Below are 20,727 nucleotides of genomic sequence, written 5' to 3'. Positions count from 1 at the left end.
ATTTGCAACGGTTTTTTACTTTAATTCCAGGCCAGAAAAGCTGATCTGGCATGGTTCAAGTGCTGTGGGAATCCGCACGACTATGAACTACTGCGAAGCATGGAGGACTGCCGACATGGCGGTGACGGGTCAGGCTGCTCTGCTTCAAACGGGACGCCTGTTAGGACAACATGCACGTTCGTGCTCCAACCACTACATTGTACTGTGTATAGAAAACACGTACGTCGGGGACATCCATCAACGGAGGGTCTGAAGAAAGCACGGGCAGCATCCTCTAAATGTGCAAAGTAGAACCTTTCAAATACACTCATTTAAAACAGGAACAACATACCAGTCCTCTTACAGTCTGACTAAACTATAAGAGTTTTAACTGGCTTTCAAATTTCATCTTCCATTGTAACATCTGTTATACAGTACTCTATATAGTGAAAGACAAATTACTAACCATTAAAACAAAGTTTAAATTGACTTTATTTGAAAATGTCCACACATTGATGTCATTAAACTGTAAATTTGTGTAATATCAAAAACAACAATGCCCCATCAATGACAATCATCAGAGAAAATAAATTGTTTAAACCGTGAATAGGGAGTTTTCCTATAAATCCAATTTGTATGAGGATATTTGGTGCATCAACAGTTTAACCTCAATATTTAGCTTCTGTTTTAGTGTCAAATATAATTGGGATTTCTATTAATTTATATTGTAGCAACACATACAGTACTTTGAAACTCTGTGGTTTACTTATCTTGATGAAAAATGTATACTGTATATACTGTGTGGTTATGTTCATGTTTAAGTTGTATTTTTTACTCCATAAATAGGCATTTTGTTTGGGCACCAGACAATTTCTTCTTTTGTCTCAGCATGTCTCGATAGTGATATGTCTTGTCTTGTGTTTGGCTCCAGTGGTGGGCCGTGAATTTCCCACCTTCAATTGGTTTTTGAATACCCTTTTTTTATTATCAATATTTGATACTTAGAGGGTGCTTTGACACAAAAGCTAGCACTCGCAGAGGCCTAAAGTATAGCTGTGTGAATTTTCATGATAATCAGTTCAGAGTCCATAGGAAAAGAACAGATGCACGCATAAACAGACAAGAGATCCATTTATACAATAGTATAGATTATTTCGTGAAGTAGCTTGGTGACAATTTGTTACTTTTCAACAATAGTTGTCTGCTAAATGCACTCTTCATTTTATTTGAATATATATAAAAGGGTAGCAGAATACTTGCTAGATGGATATGCCTATTTTGCGAGTCATAACGGTTTTGTTTGAATGATGGTTCATCCATTTCCAACTGCGAATAGTTCTGTCTGTATGTTAATGAGCCGGATCTCATCCACTCTGTTTCGATGAAGCTGAAAGGAAGGCGTGATCCAACGGCCGCATGAACATTGATCCCCGCACCAGCTGAAAGAGCCCAGCTTGGATCGACATTTGGGACACAGCAGCTGCAACAAAAGTGACAAGAACAAAATTATTTCTAACAATCTCATATGCAGTTCAAATAGGTATATGTAAAGTCTATTTCTAGAAGGACTAGTGTAATTTAATACCTCAGCATACGAACAATAAAATTTCGAGCAAATATTTATCTTGAGATACGAGATACATTTTGATATACGAGCTAACTACAAAGACCCGAATAATAGTAGGCACTGGAATAATACTACTACTACTACTACTACTACTAACATTCATTATTTTTGGAATTTTCCACTGCCTACTATTATTCCGGTGCCTACTATTATTAATTCATTTGGAATTTTCCACTCCCTACTATTATTCCAGTGCCTACTATTATTCGGGTCTTCATAGTACAGTGGACGTGAGAGGCTGCTCATAAGAACGCCATGGTTCCCGTTTTTCTGGTCGAAACTCCGTCGTGTAATGTCTCTACGAGCACTGAGCATTGCATATTTTTCTTCGGAACGCATTAATATCGTATCTCGAGGTGCTACTGTATCCCGTACCTGTCCATCCATCACACCAAGTAAAGCTTGTTCCATCCACTGTACTGGTTCAATGAAGTACGATGTACACTGGACTGCGTCTGAATAAAGAAAACATAGCATTTCTATTAGCATATTTTTCTGATTATACCTCGCATTTTTTTTACAGTTTGGCCAGGGGTGCAATCTATACTCTGGTTCGACTTAGGTGTGAAATTATTAACACATTATATAATTTCACGTTATTTTAAAATTGTGAAATATGCAGCTGAAAACAGTAAAAATTTCCCCCAGAAATGCAACTTATACTCCAGAAAATACGGTATTTATCATGTTGTTACGCATTGCTTTAGGTGTGTTTAGGTGTTTGACAAACATTAATAGGCGTCACCTTACCAGTCTGGTTAGCGGACTTCTTGTGGCCAAAGGCTGATGCCCCTTCTCCTATCGGGTGACTGAGAAGACTGGAGCTACGAAACAGAGATCTTCTGCAAAGCCAAAACAACAGAAACTGTTACAAAAAGTCCAACATCTAACAAGTAACATTGAAAGACTATTGACTACATTAACACTCAGTGGTGTGCTATCAGGGCCTTCAATGCATTCTCTGCTGGCCTAAGAAATATCTGAATCACAGACTGGTGTTAATTAGATTTTGTCCATGAATACTTATTAAATAATTCCAAATTGTCGGTTAGCTTCCTTTTATTGGTTCCCCCCCCCCTCCCTGGTTGAACTGCTTCCAGATGTGTGTTTTCATATTGAAGCATTTAACCAATCACATTTCAGCCATTATTTATTGCTAGGGTCAGGAATCTGCCTAAAGGCCTTCACAATCAGTTTTGCAGGCTCTGCTGCATTAAACAAGCGTTGATAAGACTGTTGCTGATTGGCTGGCCACCGTAGTTGCCTGTAGTTAGCTGGGAAAGGCTCCATCCAGCACTCCCTACGACCCTTGTGTGTAGAAGCGGTTCAGAAAATGAATGAATGGTTCAAACTAAATGATATTTTGGAATATTGCCATCATGATATAAACCAGCCTATTTCCTGATACGATTTTTTCCATACAGTATAAACACATAAACCGCATTAGACAGAGCTACCTGCACTTCCTGCAACGATAGGCGGGTTCAGATGAGTTGAACTGAGCGGGGTCAGCCGCAAAAACTTCTCTGGGAACCTGCTGCAACTCTGCTCATGCACAAAGAACACCATGTATGAAAGAAGAACTTGAGGGGAAAAAATAAGAATCATTTTAAGAGCACTTGTTCATATGCTTACCAGGATATTTCTCAGAGATCTTGGTCAGTCTGTATTGTTTATACAGTGGATTGCTGGTGTCCACTTCACACTGCAAGATTTCATAAAGACACAACTGCTCCTCAAAACCTCTGTTGACCCTGAGAAGCACAACAAATTCTCCCATCAGATTTTGGCACACGCAAATTTCACAATGTTTTTTTTTTTAACACTATGTTTAGCGAATACCAACATTTTTAAATCAGCAAAAGATAATACGAAAATAAGTATAAAAGATTATTTTGTATTAAGGGGGGCATTGCTAGTACTTTCGAGAAATACTATAATATTATAATAATATTTCATCATACTCTGTTACCAAAACGACTTTCATAAAAAGTAGTCCCGCTCAGCGGGTGTATGCCTTGTGGTTGGCTTTTCAGCAGAGGAAAGCACAATGGTAATGAAAAAACACGACTACTGGATGATCCGAACCTGTGACCAAATCCGATATGTACTTCAAAACTAGCCGTATCCAACACCAATGCCAATACATATTCACACATACACACACATACACACACAGACGCACACATACATAAACATACATACATAAACATACATACATAAACATACATACATAAACATACATACATAAACATACATACATAAACATACATACATAAACATACATACATAAACATACATACATAAACATACATACATAAACATACATACATAAACATACATACATAAACATACATACATAAACATACATACATAAACATACATACATACATAAACATACATACATAAACATACATACATAAACATACATACATAAACATACATACATAAACATACATACATACATACATACATACATACATACATACATACATACATACATACATACATACATACATACATACATACATACATACATACATACATACATACATACATACACACATACACACATACACACATGCACGCACACACACACACACATACATACATACACCCATACACACACGAATAAAGTTATCCAATCCAATACACACACACACACACACACATTCACACACACACACATTCACACACACTCACACCCTACATACAAACATACAAATAAAGTTATCCAATCCAATGCATACATACATACACACACACACTCACACACACTCACACACACTCTCACTCACTCTCACTCACTCACTCACTCACTCACTCACTCACTCACTCAAACACTCAAACACTCACTCAAACACTCACTCAAACACTCACTCACACACTCACTCACACACTCACTCACACACTCACTCACACACTCACTCACACACTCACTCACACACACACACACACACACACACACATCTGAGCTGCATTAACCGCGATAATCGAGGGATTACAGTAGTGAGTATCAAATCAGGACATCACTAAAAGAGAGTGATGAGACACTTACTGCACATCCTGCTTGATAGTCTTCAGTCTCTGGTAAGCCTCAGTGAAGCACAGCTTGTATCTCTTCATGAGGTAAGCAGTCACAACGGTGGCACTACGACTGCGGCCAGCCTGACTGAGTTTTGAAAAAAAAAACAGTCCTTTAATCCACCTCCTTATTCATTCCTGTTTCCAATAAGCGAAATATCACAATTAAAAGAGAAGATGCCTTCCGGCAATTACCAAAAAAAAAAAAAAGGTTTGTTTGTCGAGGTACCACTGTACACAGAAAAGTCCAATTAAATGCGTTTTCCAGATGAAAAAGGGAGTTAATTATTTGATTTGACTTCAAAATACAAATTAAATGTATAAATACACAGATATTAAGAGGGCCTTCAGAAATTAGTCAAAATCCTTAAAAACTAATGCTTTTCATCGGGTTGACTTTTTTAATGACTGGTTGAATGATTTCATTTCAATGGAAACACCAGAAATAATTTTCACCCTTACCAGTGAATAAGTGCCGCCCCACCTCCATCCACTGCCTCTTGAATAAAGGAGTAGCACTCATCTAAGTGGCTCAGAAGGTCTGATGTCACTTCATCCAGGACATTAATCCATTTTTTGTAATAGCCAGAATCCAGAGGCAATCGAGGCCCCGGGTCCACAGAGTCCACAGACAAAATGTGAGTAATTGCTGCTTCTGCTAAACCCTGATTGTCATTAAGGTCGGCTGCTGTTCCAATGAACACCCCAGAATCCACCAGGAGCATGACTCATACAGAGCTGGAAAAAAAATGATAGAATATATGTACGTATATATGTATATATAAAAGTCAATAAGGTAAACTGTGACTTTAACTTGTTCTCATAACATTTGAAAGCAACTGTATAGCTGTATATTGTGTTCTTTAAAAAAGTTAAGATTTTTTTTATCCCAGCAGTTGAGTGGTTATAACGTCGGCCTCACAGTGGGGGACGTGAGTTCAAATCCAGGTCGATCCACCTGTTTGGAGTTTGCATGTTCTCCCCGGGCTGGCGTGGTTTTTATCTGGGTACTCCGGTTTCCTCCCATATTCCAAAGACATGCATGGTAGGCTGATTGGACACTCTAAATTGCCCCTAGGTTTTAGTGTGGGCATGAATGGTTGTTTGTCTCCTTGTGCACTGCGATTGGCTGGCCACCAATTCAGAAGGGATTGGCTCCAGCACCCTCCGCAAACCTAGTAAGGATAAAACGGTTCGGAAAATGAGATGAGGTAAAACATGACTTAAGGTTTATGTGCTGAACATTTGATGTGTTAAAAACAAACTGACATACATAAATAATTGCAGATATTTGGATTTTATCCTGAAATAAAAAGGGCCATTAATGATGACCCAGTGAGGGTTTCAGATTTCGAAAAGATTAGTTACATTTTTGTTGTCCAAGTGCTTAACCTGTGGTGTATCGAGAGAACAAGTTGTGAAAATGGATCATTGGACATGTAAATTTCAAGTTTCGAATAGGTAGAAAAAACAATGACGTTCTGCCGCAAGATTTTAGAGCAAACCGAAAATTACACACAGCATACATAGTACATACCTTTATACATTTTGGTAAAATGGATAAAATTGACTAACCTCTTTAGCTCGTCCACTGTAATATGTCCAAAAGTGGCAAATGTCATGAACTATTAAGGTGAGAGACACATGTACAGGTCTGTGAGGTACAAAAATAAAAAATTAAGATTTATATTGAACTAGTTGAGCAGGCTAGTGTGAGTGGTCCATATCTAACACATTTGCGGGTAAAACATATATGCCTTCTTTAGTTCCGTTTGCGGGACTGTACTACTTATTATGTTTAGATTTAGGTATATTAGTAGTTTGGAAATAGTAAAGTACAGTATAACTAACAACATGGTTAATTATTATTAAGCATAAAAAATACATGTTTGTAAATAGAAATCACAACTTTGACACGATTTTCCAAAGCTGATTCCGGATTGCAACCCCTAACCCTGAAAAAAAAATCTAATAGAAAGTGAAAAGAAGAAACAAATGCGCGAGGAAATCATTCAAAATGAACCAGAATACACAAATATGTTGCATCATATTTAAATATTTTTTTGTTGAACGTGCACCCCAAATGAGAAATAACGTGCAGTTCATAGCATCAACCGCTGTGAGGCGCGAAAATGCTAAATTTAGTCAGAGCTGAAGAGGAAGATGCTACTGTAAGAAAGCAGTTCGTTTTTAATTGTTGTTAAAATTAATCTGGGCAATTCTTTTAAAATAACATGCAGAATTTTGTCAAAAGTAGCCTACATTTCATCAAACTGCTAAGTGTGTTTTTGCTTGGCCATAGTCTTTGAAAATAGTCCAATTAGTGTTGTACATACTAGATATGTTCTTTTGTCACATGCAAGATAACTCAAGCATGAATAAAGGGATTATTATAAAACTTGCAAGATATGCTTGTATGTAATTTAAATCGAAAGAGGTGATTACATTTTGATTTAGCGAGATAAATGTCACAGAGTTTAGAAAAAAATAATTGGCAATAACCTCATTCTGATGTCAAAGGTCAGCAATATGGTACTTTATTATAAGAACATGACAATTTGAAGCAAAATACATGAATAAAAAAAAGCTCCTGGAACAGCTTTCTACTGAGTCAAAAACAAACAATAGCTCTAGTCCCAAAATTACAGATTGTAAAATTACAGACAACGTACAATCGTATTTTTTTTCTCAAGAAAGGGTGAACAAACTCAACAATATGTTGATTCTTGTGATGTATTCTTCTTTTGGGTGTTTATTGAATGCCAGGTGCGCTTCCAGAAATGGTGAACTCATATTCAGTTGGAACTCCCTCTCTTCAATCCTCCTCTTGATCGACCAATTGTCCCTAACATAAAAAATACAAAGAATTCTTAATATTTAGCCGTTTAAAGTTGCTTCTAAATAAACAACTCCATCTAAACTGTGTAAAGCAGGGGTGACAAAACATTTTTCTTCGAGGCCCGCATTAACAAAAAAAATCAGTTAAAATAAATAAATAAATCTGTTTTAAATTCTGTTTTAATTATTATCTCATTCAACGCCACTGACGTCGACCTGGCCAATTCGAATGATGTGGGTACCACTCCCCTTCAAAAAGGACTCGACGTCTATCACCATCAATGACAGTGACTTAATACCAGTTCTACAATTTGAAATGGATTTGATGTCTAAAACTGCCAATGGAATTGAAAGAGTTAAGGGTCACAAGCAACAAAATAATCCTAAGGTATTAGCATATTTAAAAATAAATATATGAATATTTACAAAACTGAAATAATTCTACTATTTTCTACATATGTTTTACCATGTTCTGAGGTTTGGACCTCCCAACTAATGGAGACATAGTTTAAGTGACTCGCTCCATCAAGTGTTAAAGCTGAGCAGGATAATCTAGACCAGGTGTGTTAGACTCGGGTCGGTTCGCTGGCCGCTTTCACGTGGGCTGGACCATTTTAGATATAATATTTAGATTTTTTTTAAATAGATGGATTAAAAAAACTGGAATAAAAGCCTTGAATATTCCATTTTTTATAGATCTAAAACAATGTTTATTTTAGTTTTTATTATATAGATTTTGATATTTTACAAAAGGATTTTCCAAGTAAAAACACAATTGATAAAAAAAATTAAATTATTGATTTAAAAAGGGGAAAATCAGGAAACTTAATATACATCTATACTCTTCATTTTAATTTGATCCTAAAACAGAAAGTCCACCCTCATGATTTACTTTCTCGGGCCGCACAAAATGATGCAGCAGGCCAGATTTGGCCCCGGGGCCGCCACTTTGACACCTGTGATCTAGACTGAAATAAAGTTTTTTAAGCGGCACAAAAACTGGGCAACGGTCTTGAGTTAGCATGGGAATTATAGTTTGGACACCGCTGGTGTAAAACATTTGAGTATCTTACCTCTACGGCTGATCAGCATGCGTCCTTCACCTCTCCCTCTGGTTCTTGCCAAAGGTTGACTGCTCACTGCACGCCTCTGAGTAACACTGCTGGTGGCTGCCAGAAGAGCAGGTCAATGAGGCATTAACAACATTTTTAACTTGACAAAATAGGCAATGGATGATACACTTCATGCAATATTCATTGTCAGAATAGATTTCTATAGTTTACAAGAACATTTCCTTCTTGATCCTATTTAAACATCTTACTGGATAATGAGTTGAAAATTGTAGACGAATCAGGGTCCTGACTGGTGGATGGAAGTGACGCATTATCAGTCTGCTGTCCTGCTGTTTCCATGTCCGTGTGGCTGTCTAAAGAAGCCCCCGCAGTATGGCTACAAAAGAAACAAAAATTGGAGGACATGTTGCCTTCAAAGTCTTGAAAAATAAGCCTTCCCTTTTTTGATTGTCTTTTCTACATATTTATCAATAATAAGTCATTAGTATGGATCTCCGGGATCCTATCAATATGATCGGAAATTGGACCTTTCCCAAAATGTTCACAGAATTTTTAATAATTAACCCATTAGCTGCCAATGACAGTACAAGCATCCAATCGATTTTGACTTGGAGGCATAATAAGATTGCTGCCAACTCCCCACACTCAAATTTAATTAGACGTCTATTACCTTCAATGGCAGTGAAACATGATCACAATTGAAAACCAACCTTCTTAGTTGAAATGGTTTTGATGACTATAACTGTCAGTTACAGTCTTTAAGTTAAGGGCTACAAAATAATAATAAAACATGAAGTTTTTGCATATTTGTTATTCATTTTATAACACTAAAAATCATTTTCTTATCACTTTCTCTCATTTTTGTGTTTCTCACATCTCCCATACAAAATTGGGAGACTGATAATTTTTATAGTGTTTAGTTGGCAGTTATTTGGAGGATCGTGGAACAAATTAGATAATCAACATATAAAGTACTGCTCTACTTACAAAAAAAAAAAAAAAGTTATGAAACAAGTTCCGGAAGCAATTAATTTCAGAAGTAGAGGGATTTAAAAACATATTATAGAGTTTTAGATTGGGTCTCAAGACAAAGAAATTTACTTAAAAACTGCATTTTTCTGTGTACTATATTGTATGTGGCTTATTCAAAATTCAAAGGGTGGGATGTAAAATCTCCTTCAATTCTGGTATGGCCCATGTAATATTATGAAGTAAGTTTAACAGCTCACCCTTCCTCCTGTTCCATGAAAACCTCATCTACATCATCACCAGGTGTGGATATTGCAGTTGCAGTTACCATGGGAACAGACTGGGATGCCATGTTATCCCCGCTGTCTGAAGGCAGAGACTCTGTGAAGACCGTCACTGCAACGCAAGGCGAAGGCGCACGGGTGAACCTTTTTTGAGGCGCAATGCTAAAAATTTGTGTGAGTCACTCACCTGGTGCAGCAACCTGTAAAGGTGTTGTAGGGACACTTCTTCCTCCTCCATCCTCATCGTGAGCAGGCAGGAATAGTGGAGATTCATACATGCCCAGACCTGAACACACAAAAGAGGTTTTAGACCTGGGCGATATGACAAAAATTGTTCAATAATTAAGGTAATTCCTTTACCTTACTTTAAAAGAGAATATAAAATATGATGAATTTAAAAAGTGTTTCTTGTTCTGTTGTGCAATAAAGATAAAACAACTAACTCCCTCCTTACACAGTGAAAAGTAGGGAACAATAAAACATGCAGAAAAGCATATTTACTTTTAAAAATTTGCCTTCAAACCAAAATTTGCTGTGCAATATGAAATAATCATCTGAAGACATCATCACCATTGGCAAGCGAACTATTTCCAGCCCCAAAAAAAGAAACAATATAAATTTACCTCATTTATGTATTTTTTAAAAGTTGGATGAATTTTAACCCATTTTAACCCAAGTTAACAAGTTTTGGATTTTTGCTACGCTTTAATAACATTTGCATACACAACATTTGATATCAAGTAAAAAAAAAACATTAAAGGCTGTCCTAAAATGAATGAGGTTAAAATGGGTTACGCAATTTTTCAATAAGGCTGTCATTTGTGGACATTTAAGAGCCTTTTTTTAAAAAAGAAAGAAGAAAGTGTCAGCGAAACTTCAGTTGGAGCCTTTAGTGGATCGGCTCTCTGTTGTCCTGCATCTCAATCGCTCATTTTGGCTGTATTTGCTTTCATTTTCTAGGTTAGCCGCTCTATTGCTAAAAACAGCTTTTCCTGACCATCTGCATCTACTGAACGTTGGTCTGGAAATAGCGTTCACGTCGCATCAGTGCTTTTGAGGTGGAGGGGGGGGGGGGAATTAGAGTTTTTATTTCTTGACATAAAGGTTTTTATTATTATTCTTTGCAGAATTTATTCGAAAATAATTACTGTTATCGTTTTATCGGTCAGGTCTAGGTTTGCGTGCATGGGCATGTGTTAAAGTGGACTAGGACTGTGCCAAATTCTATAACGGTTTGCAGCAGCATTGCATACTGCACCAAACCCAGAAGTTTTAGAATAAAATGACATGTTTTTGAGGCAATGACCTTGGATTTATTGCTACAAAAGGGTGACATTCTAAGGGCTAAATTAACCCCTATCCGTATAATTTAACTAAATTGTATAACTGTTATTCGTTGGGTGTCATACCTCCTTGAGAGGCTAGTTGTCCCAGGTCAGAATGTGATGCTGAGGTTTGCGAAAGCAGATCTTCAGGAGGTCCAAATCGAAACCGAGTGGACAGACCAGCAACCTGAGGAGAGCTGAAGTGATAGACAGAGCAGGTGGCTGAATACAATAAAATGATAGCCTGGTCATAAACTATTAATCCAGTTAGAAATATAGAATTCAGTTCAAGTATGTAAGTAAGGTAGTAAGTTCAAGCTCACTGTATCGCTTCAGCAAAGCCATCAGTACGGTGAGGGACAACCAATGTAGGGGTACTTGGAACCATCCTGTCATCGTCGTCAAAGAAATGTTGCTGCAAATACAACAACATTTAATATAATTTCACAATAGCATAAAGTATAAATATCTCAAAGTAATTTAAGATGTATCCAGTGAACTCCCTGTCCCCCCCAACACACTCACCCACACACCCAAGCAGAAGAGCTACCAAAGTAAAACATTAATTTGCAACTCTCTCAGCAAAACTCTGTTTTAGCATGGCATAAGAATAAATCCTGGCAATCAGGGTATAATAACTTACCATACTGCCTATCCCAGGTGTTAGCTGTGGTCCTCGGCCTACTGATGGACGACGTAGTTGAGAAGACTGCCTCTGAATAACACACAAAAGAGAACCATACATTTACTTGAAATGCTTTTTAGTTTTATATTCATGGCTTTAAAGAGTCTAATCTCAAATTTCTCATAATTCCTTCATTTTCTGAACGGCTTTATCCTCATTAGGGCCGTGGTGGGTGCTGGAGCCTATCCCAGCTGACAACGGACAACCATGGACACTCACAACTATACCTAGGGGCAATGTAGTGTCCAATCAGCCTACCGTGCATGTTTTTGGATTGTGGGAGAAAAACGGAGTACCCAGAGGAAACCCACACAGGCCCAGGGAGAATATACAAATATACTTCAGATAAAAAGGACACACTTTTAAACAAAGGGTGCCGCACGCGTCTAGGGGGAAGGGGAAGAAAAATATTTTTTTTTTTTCTGGGTTGAATAATTCACCTGCGTATGAGGGGGTCCTAGGTCTGAAGCAGGGGGTTGGATATACAATCGTGGGGGAAGAGGGTGTGGCGGCCTGCGAGGTTGGGGTAGGCGGAGTGTGAGTGAAGAGGTGGAATGGGAGGGTGTCGCGGGGGAAGACGTTGGGGGGTTGTGGTGGGCTTCTCTTTGTGCTTCTGACTCAACGTTACTGCTTGCCTCAGCTGAAAAAGATCACAGACAACAGACTCAAGTACGTGACAAGAATGAGAGAGGAAAAAAATATCAATTTTGACTTTGCTCACTGCTGTGGGACGGTTCAGGGGGATATTGGAAGTCATCCTCATCAGGGCTTGTGCGACCTGATGGCCCCTGTCCTTCCGCTTCAGCATCCCCATCATCATCGTTGCCTTCTTTACCGTCTTTTAAAGCAAGGTTACTTCCTTCATCATCGTCGTCGTCGTCATCATCATCATCATCCTCATCATCATCCCCCTCGTCCTCATCCTCGTTATCATCTTCTTCCTCTACCACCTTATACGTAGAGTAAAGTAGTGCTTTAAAAATAAAAAAATGTACCGGGGAATACAAAAAGAAAATAGAGTGGCACCTCCTCTTCTTCTTCCTCTTCATCTTCACCCTGTTCCCCTTCTTGAGCTAAGGTCTCCAGTTTCTCCGCTTTGCTTTCACGGCTTTCGCTGTCTGTGTCAATAACAATAACTTCACCAGTCACACATGACGCCTCAGGAGATGTCCTATCCGAAGGGACCGACTGGGACAGGCCTTCATCCTCTTCTTCGAGAATAACAGGAAAACTATCTTCTGGAAGCTCCTACAGACCAGATATATATCAATTTGGCGGACGGAGAACATGTTGTCCAAAGTACCATTTGATTAACTGCTGAAGCGTATTGAATCAAACAGTGTAAACGGTTACCGACCTCTGTTTATATACAAAAATATTATAAACGTACACAGAATTACTAAATAGTACACTGAAAAAAAGTTGGAAACTGACCTGACTATTGTCAGGGGAGTCTTGTCTTTCACTTTCATCCCTAAGATCATCTATATCGCCATGACCCTCCACCTGTAACATGAATGCATGACAAATAAGTCAAAACAGTCTCATCTCATCTCATTTTTTGAACCACTTTATCCTCGTTAGGGTGGCATGGGGGGCTGGAGCCAATCCCAGCTGTCTCCGGAGCCAATTGGTGGCCAGCTGATTGCAGGGAACAAGGAGACGGACAGCCATGCAAACTCATACAACCGCATTCTTTCTGCAGTAATGCACATGATAAAGGCATCCTTTGTCGGTTTAAAATATTAATCAAATGAAAAATATTAAATAATAATGATGTATGAGTAAATAGGGTCAGAAATAGAAATTAACAACAGTATGAACATTGCATTTTTTGTCTTTACCTGAAGTAAGATGGTTTGTCTTAGTCTGATCTTTTTGGCTGTTGAAGGGGCATGAGAACTCTCTGGCCTGATCTCTTCGTCAATGTCGTCATCTCTATTTCGCTTAGAACTCGCTGAAGTCAAAAACAATATTTACATGTCATTAAAAGTGTTTTCATAACATGGATGAAACACCGTTGATGTTTAGCAGAAAAAAAGTTAAGAAATGCTGAAAGATGGCACTGTACTGCTTACATGCTCCAACCACAGCAGAAGATGTAGATGGTCGCTCTGCATCTACACTGCTACCGACATCCTGAGCAGTGGCCTGCTGCTGCGTTGGCTGGACAAATGCTGTAGCCTGAGAGCTGGTTGGTTGCGTTATGGATGTGAGTGTGTTAATACTTGAATTGACAGTGTGGGCAGCAGCTCCTGCAGTCAACACTGCAAAGAGAACCATTGAAAAAAGATAGTTAATGCCTGACTCGTCTCATTTCCGCTTGAATTTTGGGGCATGCAGTCATTAAATAAGATATATGTTACAGAACCATGGAAATGTCTACCACTAGGGGTGCTGTTATTTTCTTACCCTCTTGACTCTCAGTCTGTGTGGTCGGCATTACAGTGGCAGTGGGTGTTGGCATGGGGACAGCCGCTGGAGTGACCATAGGTCGGATGCTGGCCCTGGGGGTTGACTTGCTGCCAGGGGATGGTGTTGGTTTGTTGCTAGGAGATGGTGTACTTGGAGTAGGGCGGATATTGGCAGTGGGTGGTTCAGACTGGTTTGAGCTGTTAGATAAGTACTCGTTTTATTAGAAGGTAATTGTAAGATTTTTTTTATTATACACTCAATGTAGTAGTACAAGGGTGGCACCAATTAAGATGAGAAAGACACTAAGAGCTGTCGATGGACAGCCATGTGCATCGCTAATATTGGCCAATAGAGAACTAAGCACCAGCGTGCTGTCATTTAAAATAGATAAAAATAACTTAAACTTTTCTGGTAAACAATGTGCATGTTCATTAATATATATTGTCCCTTGATTAAATAAATCAAACGCAAGAATGGGAGATACCTACCTGCCTCTGTCCTGGGCTGGACTCTTCAGGGAAATCGGTCTTTGGTCCATAGATCGGTTTTGTTCACCCACCTAGTTACATAAATATGGTTAATTGCAATGAAAGCTTCATGCAGTAATAATTGGAAGAGCCATAATTGCAAACTCTGTCAAGCTCACCTTAGTCCCACTCTGATCCTGTGGTTCCTCTTTTGGCTCAGAGAGTGATTGATTCTCCCTCAGTTCCCGGTCAAGTCGAAGAATTCGTCCTTCATATTGGGACTTAAGGGCGTTCATTCTCACCTCTAGTTCCTCCTTACACTGCTTAAGTTCTTCGACTTCCTTGCTCAAATTTTGTTTTGCAGCTGGAAAGATTCAGTAAAAGAATGTATACATTATAGCTTATTAGTATAGTGTTTGTCAAAACAATTTTACATGTGGAACTTACTATTCAGCTGATTGATTTTAGTCTTGGCGCCGACAAAAATCTTTTTAGTCTTTTCCTCTTTTTTTGCCATCTGCTGCCTCAACTGCTCCTCCTTGTTCTTGCACTCATGCAGCTTGAAGAGAGCATTACAATTAGATATATTACAATTTTCAGCACCTTGTTCTGGCGGTCATTACACTACATTAAGAACTTTTGTTTTAGCTAAAGTCTAAAATGTACCTCGTGTCTAAGTTTTGCGAGTTCCACTTGCAATGGTGCATTTTTGTCAGTTTCGGCAATATCTTCACTGGCCTGGTTAGCCGGGCTCTGGTTTTGGTTCACCTGCGCAGCTTTGAGAGCTTCATTGGCTTGGTTAACCTCCTGCAGTTTTTCTTGAAGCTTCTTATTTTCTGCTTCTTGAGCAGACATCATCTGAAAGACAATTGTTTTTCTTCAGATTAATTTTCCATTTTAAGTACAATACACGATAAGAGTAAAATATTCCTTACCGTGTGCATGGTGTCCACCTGACCTTGAAGCTCAGAGGCCTACGACGAAGCAAGTAAATAATAAATAAACAAATAAACAAATCAATAAACAATTAAATAAATAAATGAACTGACAAATAAATACATAAATAAATAAATACATAAATAAACAATTAAACAAAATAGGCCAATAGTAACCAGAAGCTCACCTGACTTTCTGTTTGTCCCAAAGAAGTCTTAAGTTGGTTAAGTTCCTCTTGTAGTTTTTTTTGGCTGGTAAGGTTTTGCTGCTGAGACTCTTTAGCCTGCTGGACCTCCTTCTGCATGAGTTGAATCTGGTTTTGACGGGCCTGAGCCTGACACTGAGATGATTTGAGTTGGTTTTGTAGCTGTAAATTAAAACATTTTTTTTAAACTGTGGATTTACTGGACAACTGGTGTTGAGAATTTCATTAACATTAGTCAGGATCCTTAAAGACTCTCAAGGGAATTTGACAGCCTGTCCTTAAAGAATTGATCCTTGCCTGCTGTGTGTGTGTCTTGGATTGTTGAAACTCTTTCTGACTCTGTTGCAATTGGGACTGGGTCTGGGTCAACTGGGTTTGGGCCTAGAGAAACAATATATTTAAATAATTGGTTTGGATCCACTTTGACAGAGAATAATGATATAACATCCACAACAAAAATCACAAACTTAAATTCCTGACAACCTAAAGCTCAGAACAATAACAACTATTTAGTTAAATTACCTGTGTTAGTTGATTCTGATTCTGTGTCAGTTGGTTTTGTATGTCCTCTAGTTTTTCCTTGGTCTGCTGATTTTCCTTTTGGGCATTTTGAAGCTGCTGCTTTAGGTTTTCGGTCTGAAAAAAGAAACCAATTTTTACTGGCACCTCACAGTTATTGGCTGCCACAGATGCCAATTATTGTCTAATACTTTTGATTTAGAATGCCTGCCAAAGAATGTTTATTTGACGCCAGCCATCCCATTTCAAATGCATTGGCCATTTACTCCTTTCAAACTATTTTAAATTTATAGCAAAATTATCCAAATAGACGGAAGAATGGAATTTTAACATCGTCAATGACACTGGCCATACAATTGTCTGGACATTGAATCGTTTTCAATTAGACTGTTCAGGTTGTCTTAGAAGACAAATTTCAGCAGTTCATACACACTTAAGAAAGAACTGGCGACAAAAAATACTGAAATTCTGATGAATAAAGTTATCCAATCCAATATGCAATGTATGGTACAAATAATTACATATAAAGTTTAAATTAGTTCCTTTTCTTAACCGACTTCAGTTATGTGATCCTTCTCTATGATGCTATGAAATATATACTATTTAAAATTCAACTTTGTCATGTTCGCTATTCATGTGTGAACAATCACTTGACAATTCAGGATTAAAATTGAGAATACATAGAATAACAATTTGGCAAATATGCTTATCTCATTGATGCAATGGATGATAAATTTACTTGAACTGGTTAAATGTTCAGTGACAAAATGCGACAAATAAGGGGACTGCTGGTGTCATATTTACAAGAGGTAGGGATGCTTGAATCGCAAATCCCAATTCAAACTTTTCCATGCAAAGGTGAGCATTAGTCTCTGATACATCGCACATGTAGACATGTATAGAGATCCAGATTGGACAATAATTGTGTGGTTTGAGCTAGGAATGTGATTGCCATTGCCTGCAGGTGTGTATAATAATGTAGGTAACCTTATTCGTAAAATTACTATACATTATCTTTATATTGCACCTGATAGGGGCTCTATTGTTTTTGTTAAAAGAATGCTGCTTACTTCCTGCATCGCCTGCTTCATTGTGGTGAGCTCTTCTTTGACCTTGTTGAGCTCTTCTTGACTTTTATTGACTTGTGGCTGCCCCACCTGACTCGTTTCACCTTGTGTTTTAACTGCTGTTTCTGCCACCAACTGCAAAACAGAAAACTTTTACAACAGCTGTTCACAACATATAAAAAAAAAACATTTTACGAATGCAGACCCACCTTGTCATGCGATGATTTTAACTCTTCATATTGGGTCTTGTAGCGGCGTCCTATCTTCTTAACCTGTGTAATGGTCTCGCTCTTCTCTTGAATTTCAGTATTTTTTGTCGCCAGTTCTTTCTTAAGTGTGTCTCTTTCTGCTGTTAGGCGGGTCAAATAATCTCTAAGGCTTTTCACCTGAGACTGTGCTGAATTGCTGCTGGTGCTGGATCTGATATATGATGTCATTTCGGACAAAAGAAAATGAGTAGACTTTAACAACTAGATTTCACAGCAGAAATAATGGAAGTATAAAAAAATTAAGTGTATGTAGAACCTAACAAATTTGGTGCCATATAGTATAGTAAATATTGAATTAGAAATTAATAAATTGCATATCTTTGCAGTTTTATATTTGTTCTTACCTGGCTAGCTCAGCTTTTAGCTTGGCTACCTCTTCAACAAGTTGGGAGATACGCTTTTGCTGTCCTTCCCTTTCAGCGGCAAGTTTTTGCTTTTCCTCAACATCACCATCCTTCTGTTGGCTAACCAGTTGCTGTGGTGATAGGGGGAAGCAAAATATACTGTTCTGTGCAACTATGAAACATAGGCTTTTTCACAACAGCAGTAGCGATTGAATCGACCAAGACTGCTGAAATGAATAACAATTACCTAGATTTTACATCAAGTATGTCTATTTTTAAGTCAATTGAGACAAAATGGGCATTATTTCAGTATCACTACTTTTGTAATATAAGATTTACATAACCGGACAGATAATAGTGACAAGAGATACTCTATTGCTGCAGATATATGGTGTCATTTAACAAAGCAACTAAGGTTTCTACCTGTACTTTGGCTTTTAAGTGTTTCACGTCTTCTTCTAACAATTTTTTATCGGCCTGCAGAGAACCATTTCTGTCAGAAAGATGAGACAATGACTCATGTAGTGGACTGATGTTTATCTCCAGTTTCTTCACCTGTTTGATAAAAAAAAAGGACAAAAAGGATAACTAACATGTTTTTTGTAGAACTACACCAGGCTCAGGTGAATGTAGGTGAACAGAAATATTTAATCTCCCATTCCAGATGAAGTGGATGTCTCCTGCCATTAATGACACTGGACCATTAACTGGCAGCAGATCTACTTCAAAGTACTTGGTCGTCCAAATGAATTAATCTAAATGTTCTGTTCAAACAGTTTTAACATGTGACGACATTTTAGTCATTTCTTTTAAAATGTTGGAGGTAATATTGGGATCTGAGAACGGTTGGAACAAATTAAAGTTTTTCCATGTAAAATATGTCTCTATTTACAAAAAATCCAAGACTGGAACTTCTGGAATGGATGTTTTACTAGTAGATGTTTTTTACACAAGTAGTTACCACTGTATTACCAGCAAGCTCATTAAGTAAGTGCAATTGTGGCATATATCTTTAGACTGGGTGCTGGTTTATGTGTGGTCAGCCTAGTATATGTGATTAAAATAGAAATGAGGAGAATTTTACTTTTGCCTGTGCTTGCTGCAACTCCTGTCCCAGTTTCTCCCTCTCCATTTTCAGCATCTTGTTGGTCTCCTGGATAGTGCTGATACTGCCCATGTTCTTCAGCTGAGTTTCTTTCTGAGCCAGCTTCTTCACTAATGTCTGATAGCATGACAGAAAAGCTGTTTTTTTTGTCCATATTTAAAGATATGATATAATATTTCTGATTTATTTCTCTCTGATTTTTCTGCAGAAAACAGACTTCAGACAGAATCTGGAAAAACTAATGAACTGTTAAGTTCATCAGTTGGATATTTAAATATCCATAATTAATTTCCTACCTGCAGCTTCTCTCTTTCAGCATTCAGAGTGTCCTGAAGCTCTTTAATTTCCCAGTTCTGATGTTCAACTCGCTGTTTGTAGCGTAGAGCTTCTCCTTCAGAGGCGTCACATCGGGCTAAAGCAATCTCCTTCTCTTTCCGTACAAACCTACACCATTCAATTTTCAAATATAGTTATTTGCTAATTAATAAAATTAAACATCTGACTTAATGTAGCCAGTAACTCTCAGTCTTTTACTAAACTGTCTTTGCACAGGTAGGTTCACTTAATATACCTGAGTATTTCTTGTATTTGTTCAAGTGTCTTCCCTTCTTCAGTAAGCGACAAGTCAAGCTGCTGCTGCGGTTGCTGTTGACGACTCTTTGCGGCCATTTCGTCCATCTGTTCATGCAACAGTGTGTTTTGTTTTCCCAGTTCTTCACAGCGACGACTCTGAGAGGCCAATTCATCCTGAAGGAGTAAACGTGAATACCAACAAGCAAATAATAAATAAATAAAATATATAAAAAATATAATTTAATTAAATATCATATTCCACTTTAATATCATCGATGTATTCATCTTACTTTTAGGTGCTTCTCCAAAGTGGTCCAGGATGCACCTTTTTCTTGTAAGATTGAGTTAGATTTGTTCATTTGCTCTTCAATATCCTTATTCCGTGCTGCTTCTTGTTGTAATGTTTTCTTTAACTCCTTGAGGACTTCAACATCTGCAGCGTGAAGCATCAGCTCTCGCTCATATTTTGCTTGCGCCTCACCAGCTAGTTTAGTCTAAGAACAGAAACCAAAAACAAAATATATCAACTAAAGATTATTTCAAAACCCTAACTCGCCCTTTAGCATATTTACCAACAAGGAATTGCCCCCATGCATGCCGGAGCCAAAACGCAAGGGGCCCACAGAAAACAAACAAAAGCCTTTGTGTATGCTTGCTACTAACCTGCAGGAGGCTCTCCTGTACAGCCTTCTGCTCCAGAGTGACAGCTTTGGCAGCCCTTTCCAATGCCTCCTGTTGCTCTGTTTGGCTGGCCTTAAGATTGCGCTGCAGGTCACTCACCTGCAACAAACAAGAAATGACAACAACAATTACACTACAGTTCTCCATAACGTAACCCCTCATAATCTTTTTTACACTGATGAAACAATTGAATCTTTTGAAAAGGCTTTCAAAAAGCAACTGCGAAGGCAAAAAATAAATAAACATTTTGGGGGCAATTTAGAGCGTCCAATCAGCCTGTTT

The 20,727-nt window shown here is 38.1% G+C and overlaps 3 protein-coding genes across 6 annotated transcripts in view; 1 reads left to right on the top strand and 2 right to left on the bottom strand.

Annotated features, from left to right (window-relative positions):
* The window catches only part of col15a1b (collagen, type XV, alpha 1b), a 47,436-nt gene extending 46,597 nt beyond the window's left edge, over positions 1-839 (top strand). For all 4 annotated transcript variants that reach the window (XM_077724251.1, XM_077724250.1, XM_077724249.1 and 1 more), the window contains one exon: positions 31-839. In XM_077724251.1, the coding sequence (XP_077580377.1) occupies positions 31-253 (223 nt within the window). In that variant the 3' untranslated portion in view covers positions 254-839. The remainder of the gene's footprint in view (positions 1-30) is intronic.
* On the bottom strand, positions 454-6,453 carry dusp12 (dual specificity phosphatase 12). The gene is made up of 8 exons (XM_077724252.1): positions 6,266-6,453; positions 5,153-5,428; positions 4,665-4,778; positions 3,242-3,360; positions 3,064-3,151; positions 2,357-2,448; positions 1,982-2,061; positions 454-1,459 (listed from the first exon to the last, which is right to left on the bottom strand). Exons 2-8 carry the CDS (start codon positions 5,413-5,415, stop codon positions 1,292-1,294), a joined length of 924 nt encoding a protein of 307 aa, XP_077580378.1. The 5' UTR covers positions 5,416-5,428; positions 6,266-6,453; the 3' UTR covers positions 454-1,291.
* Positions 6,454-7,204: 751 nt separating this feature from the next.
* LOC144201251 (nucleoprotein TPR-like) overlaps positions 7,205-20,727 on the bottom strand; it is a 26,886-nt gene continuing 13,363 nt past the window's right edge. Inside the window, exons 25-56 of the mRNA XM_077723735.1 lie at positions 20,428-20,544; positions 20,055-20,258; positions 19,763-19,938; positions 19,488-19,635; positions 19,171-19,308; positions 18,510-18,641; positions 18,087-18,217; positions 17,683-17,893; positions 17,477-17,608; positions 16,410-16,523; positions 16,185-16,268; positions 15,870-16,049; positions 15,682-15,720; positions 15,413-15,604; positions 15,194-15,305; positions 14,926-15,110; positions 14,768-14,838; positions 14,277-14,476; positions 13,943-14,131; positions 13,709-13,821; positions 13,299-13,370; positions 12,891-13,112; positions 12,586-12,814; positions 12,305-12,504; positions 11,823-11,894; positions 11,503-11,594; positions 11,264-11,376; positions 10,042-10,140; positions 9,831-9,966; positions 8,850-8,977; positions 8,602-8,697; positions 7,205-7,535 (exon numbers count right to left, since the gene is read on the bottom strand). Coding sequence (XP_077579861.1) covers positions 7,486-7,535; positions 8,602-8,697; positions 8,850-8,977; positions 9,831-9,966; positions 10,042-10,140; positions 11,264-11,376; positions 11,503-11,594; positions 11,823-11,894; positions 12,305-12,504; positions 12,586-12,814; positions 12,891-13,112; positions 13,299-13,370; positions 13,709-13,821; positions 13,943-14,131; positions 14,277-14,476; positions 14,768-14,838; positions 14,926-15,110; positions 15,194-15,305; positions 15,413-15,604; positions 15,682-15,720; positions 15,870-16,049; positions 16,185-16,268; positions 16,410-16,523; positions 17,477-17,608; positions 17,683-17,893; positions 18,087-18,217; positions 18,510-18,641; positions 19,171-19,308; positions 19,488-19,635; positions 19,763-19,938; positions 20,055-20,258; positions 20,428-20,544 — 4,377 coding nt within the window. The 3' untranslated portion in view covers positions 7,205-7,485. The remainder of the gene's footprint in view (positions 7,536-8,601; positions 8,698-8,849; positions 8,978-9,830; positions 9,967-10,041; positions 10,141-11,263; positions 11,377-11,502; positions 11,595-11,822; positions 11,895-12,304; positions 12,505-12,585; positions 12,815-12,890; positions 13,113-13,298; positions 13,371-13,708; positions 13,822-13,942; positions 14,132-14,276; positions 14,477-14,767; positions 14,839-14,925; positions 15,111-15,193; positions 15,306-15,412; positions 15,605-15,681; positions 15,721-15,869; positions 16,050-16,184; positions 16,269-16,409; positions 16,524-17,476; positions 17,609-17,682; positions 17,894-18,086; positions 18,218-18,509; positions 18,642-19,170; positions 19,309-19,487; positions 19,636-19,762; positions 19,939-20,054; positions 20,259-20,427; positions 20,545-20,727) is intronic.

The sequence above is a fragment of the Stigmatopora nigra genome, chromosome 9 (assembly GCF_051989575.1).
Source record: "Stigmatopora nigra isolate UIUO_SnigA chromosome 9, RoL_Snig_1.1, whole genome shotgun sequence".
Taxonomy (NCBI): domain Eukaryota; kingdom Metazoa; phylum Chordata; class Actinopteri; order Syngnathiformes; family Syngnathidae; genus Stigmatopora; species Stigmatopora nigra.
This window is presented reverse-complemented; position numbering and strand designations above follow the sequence as displayed.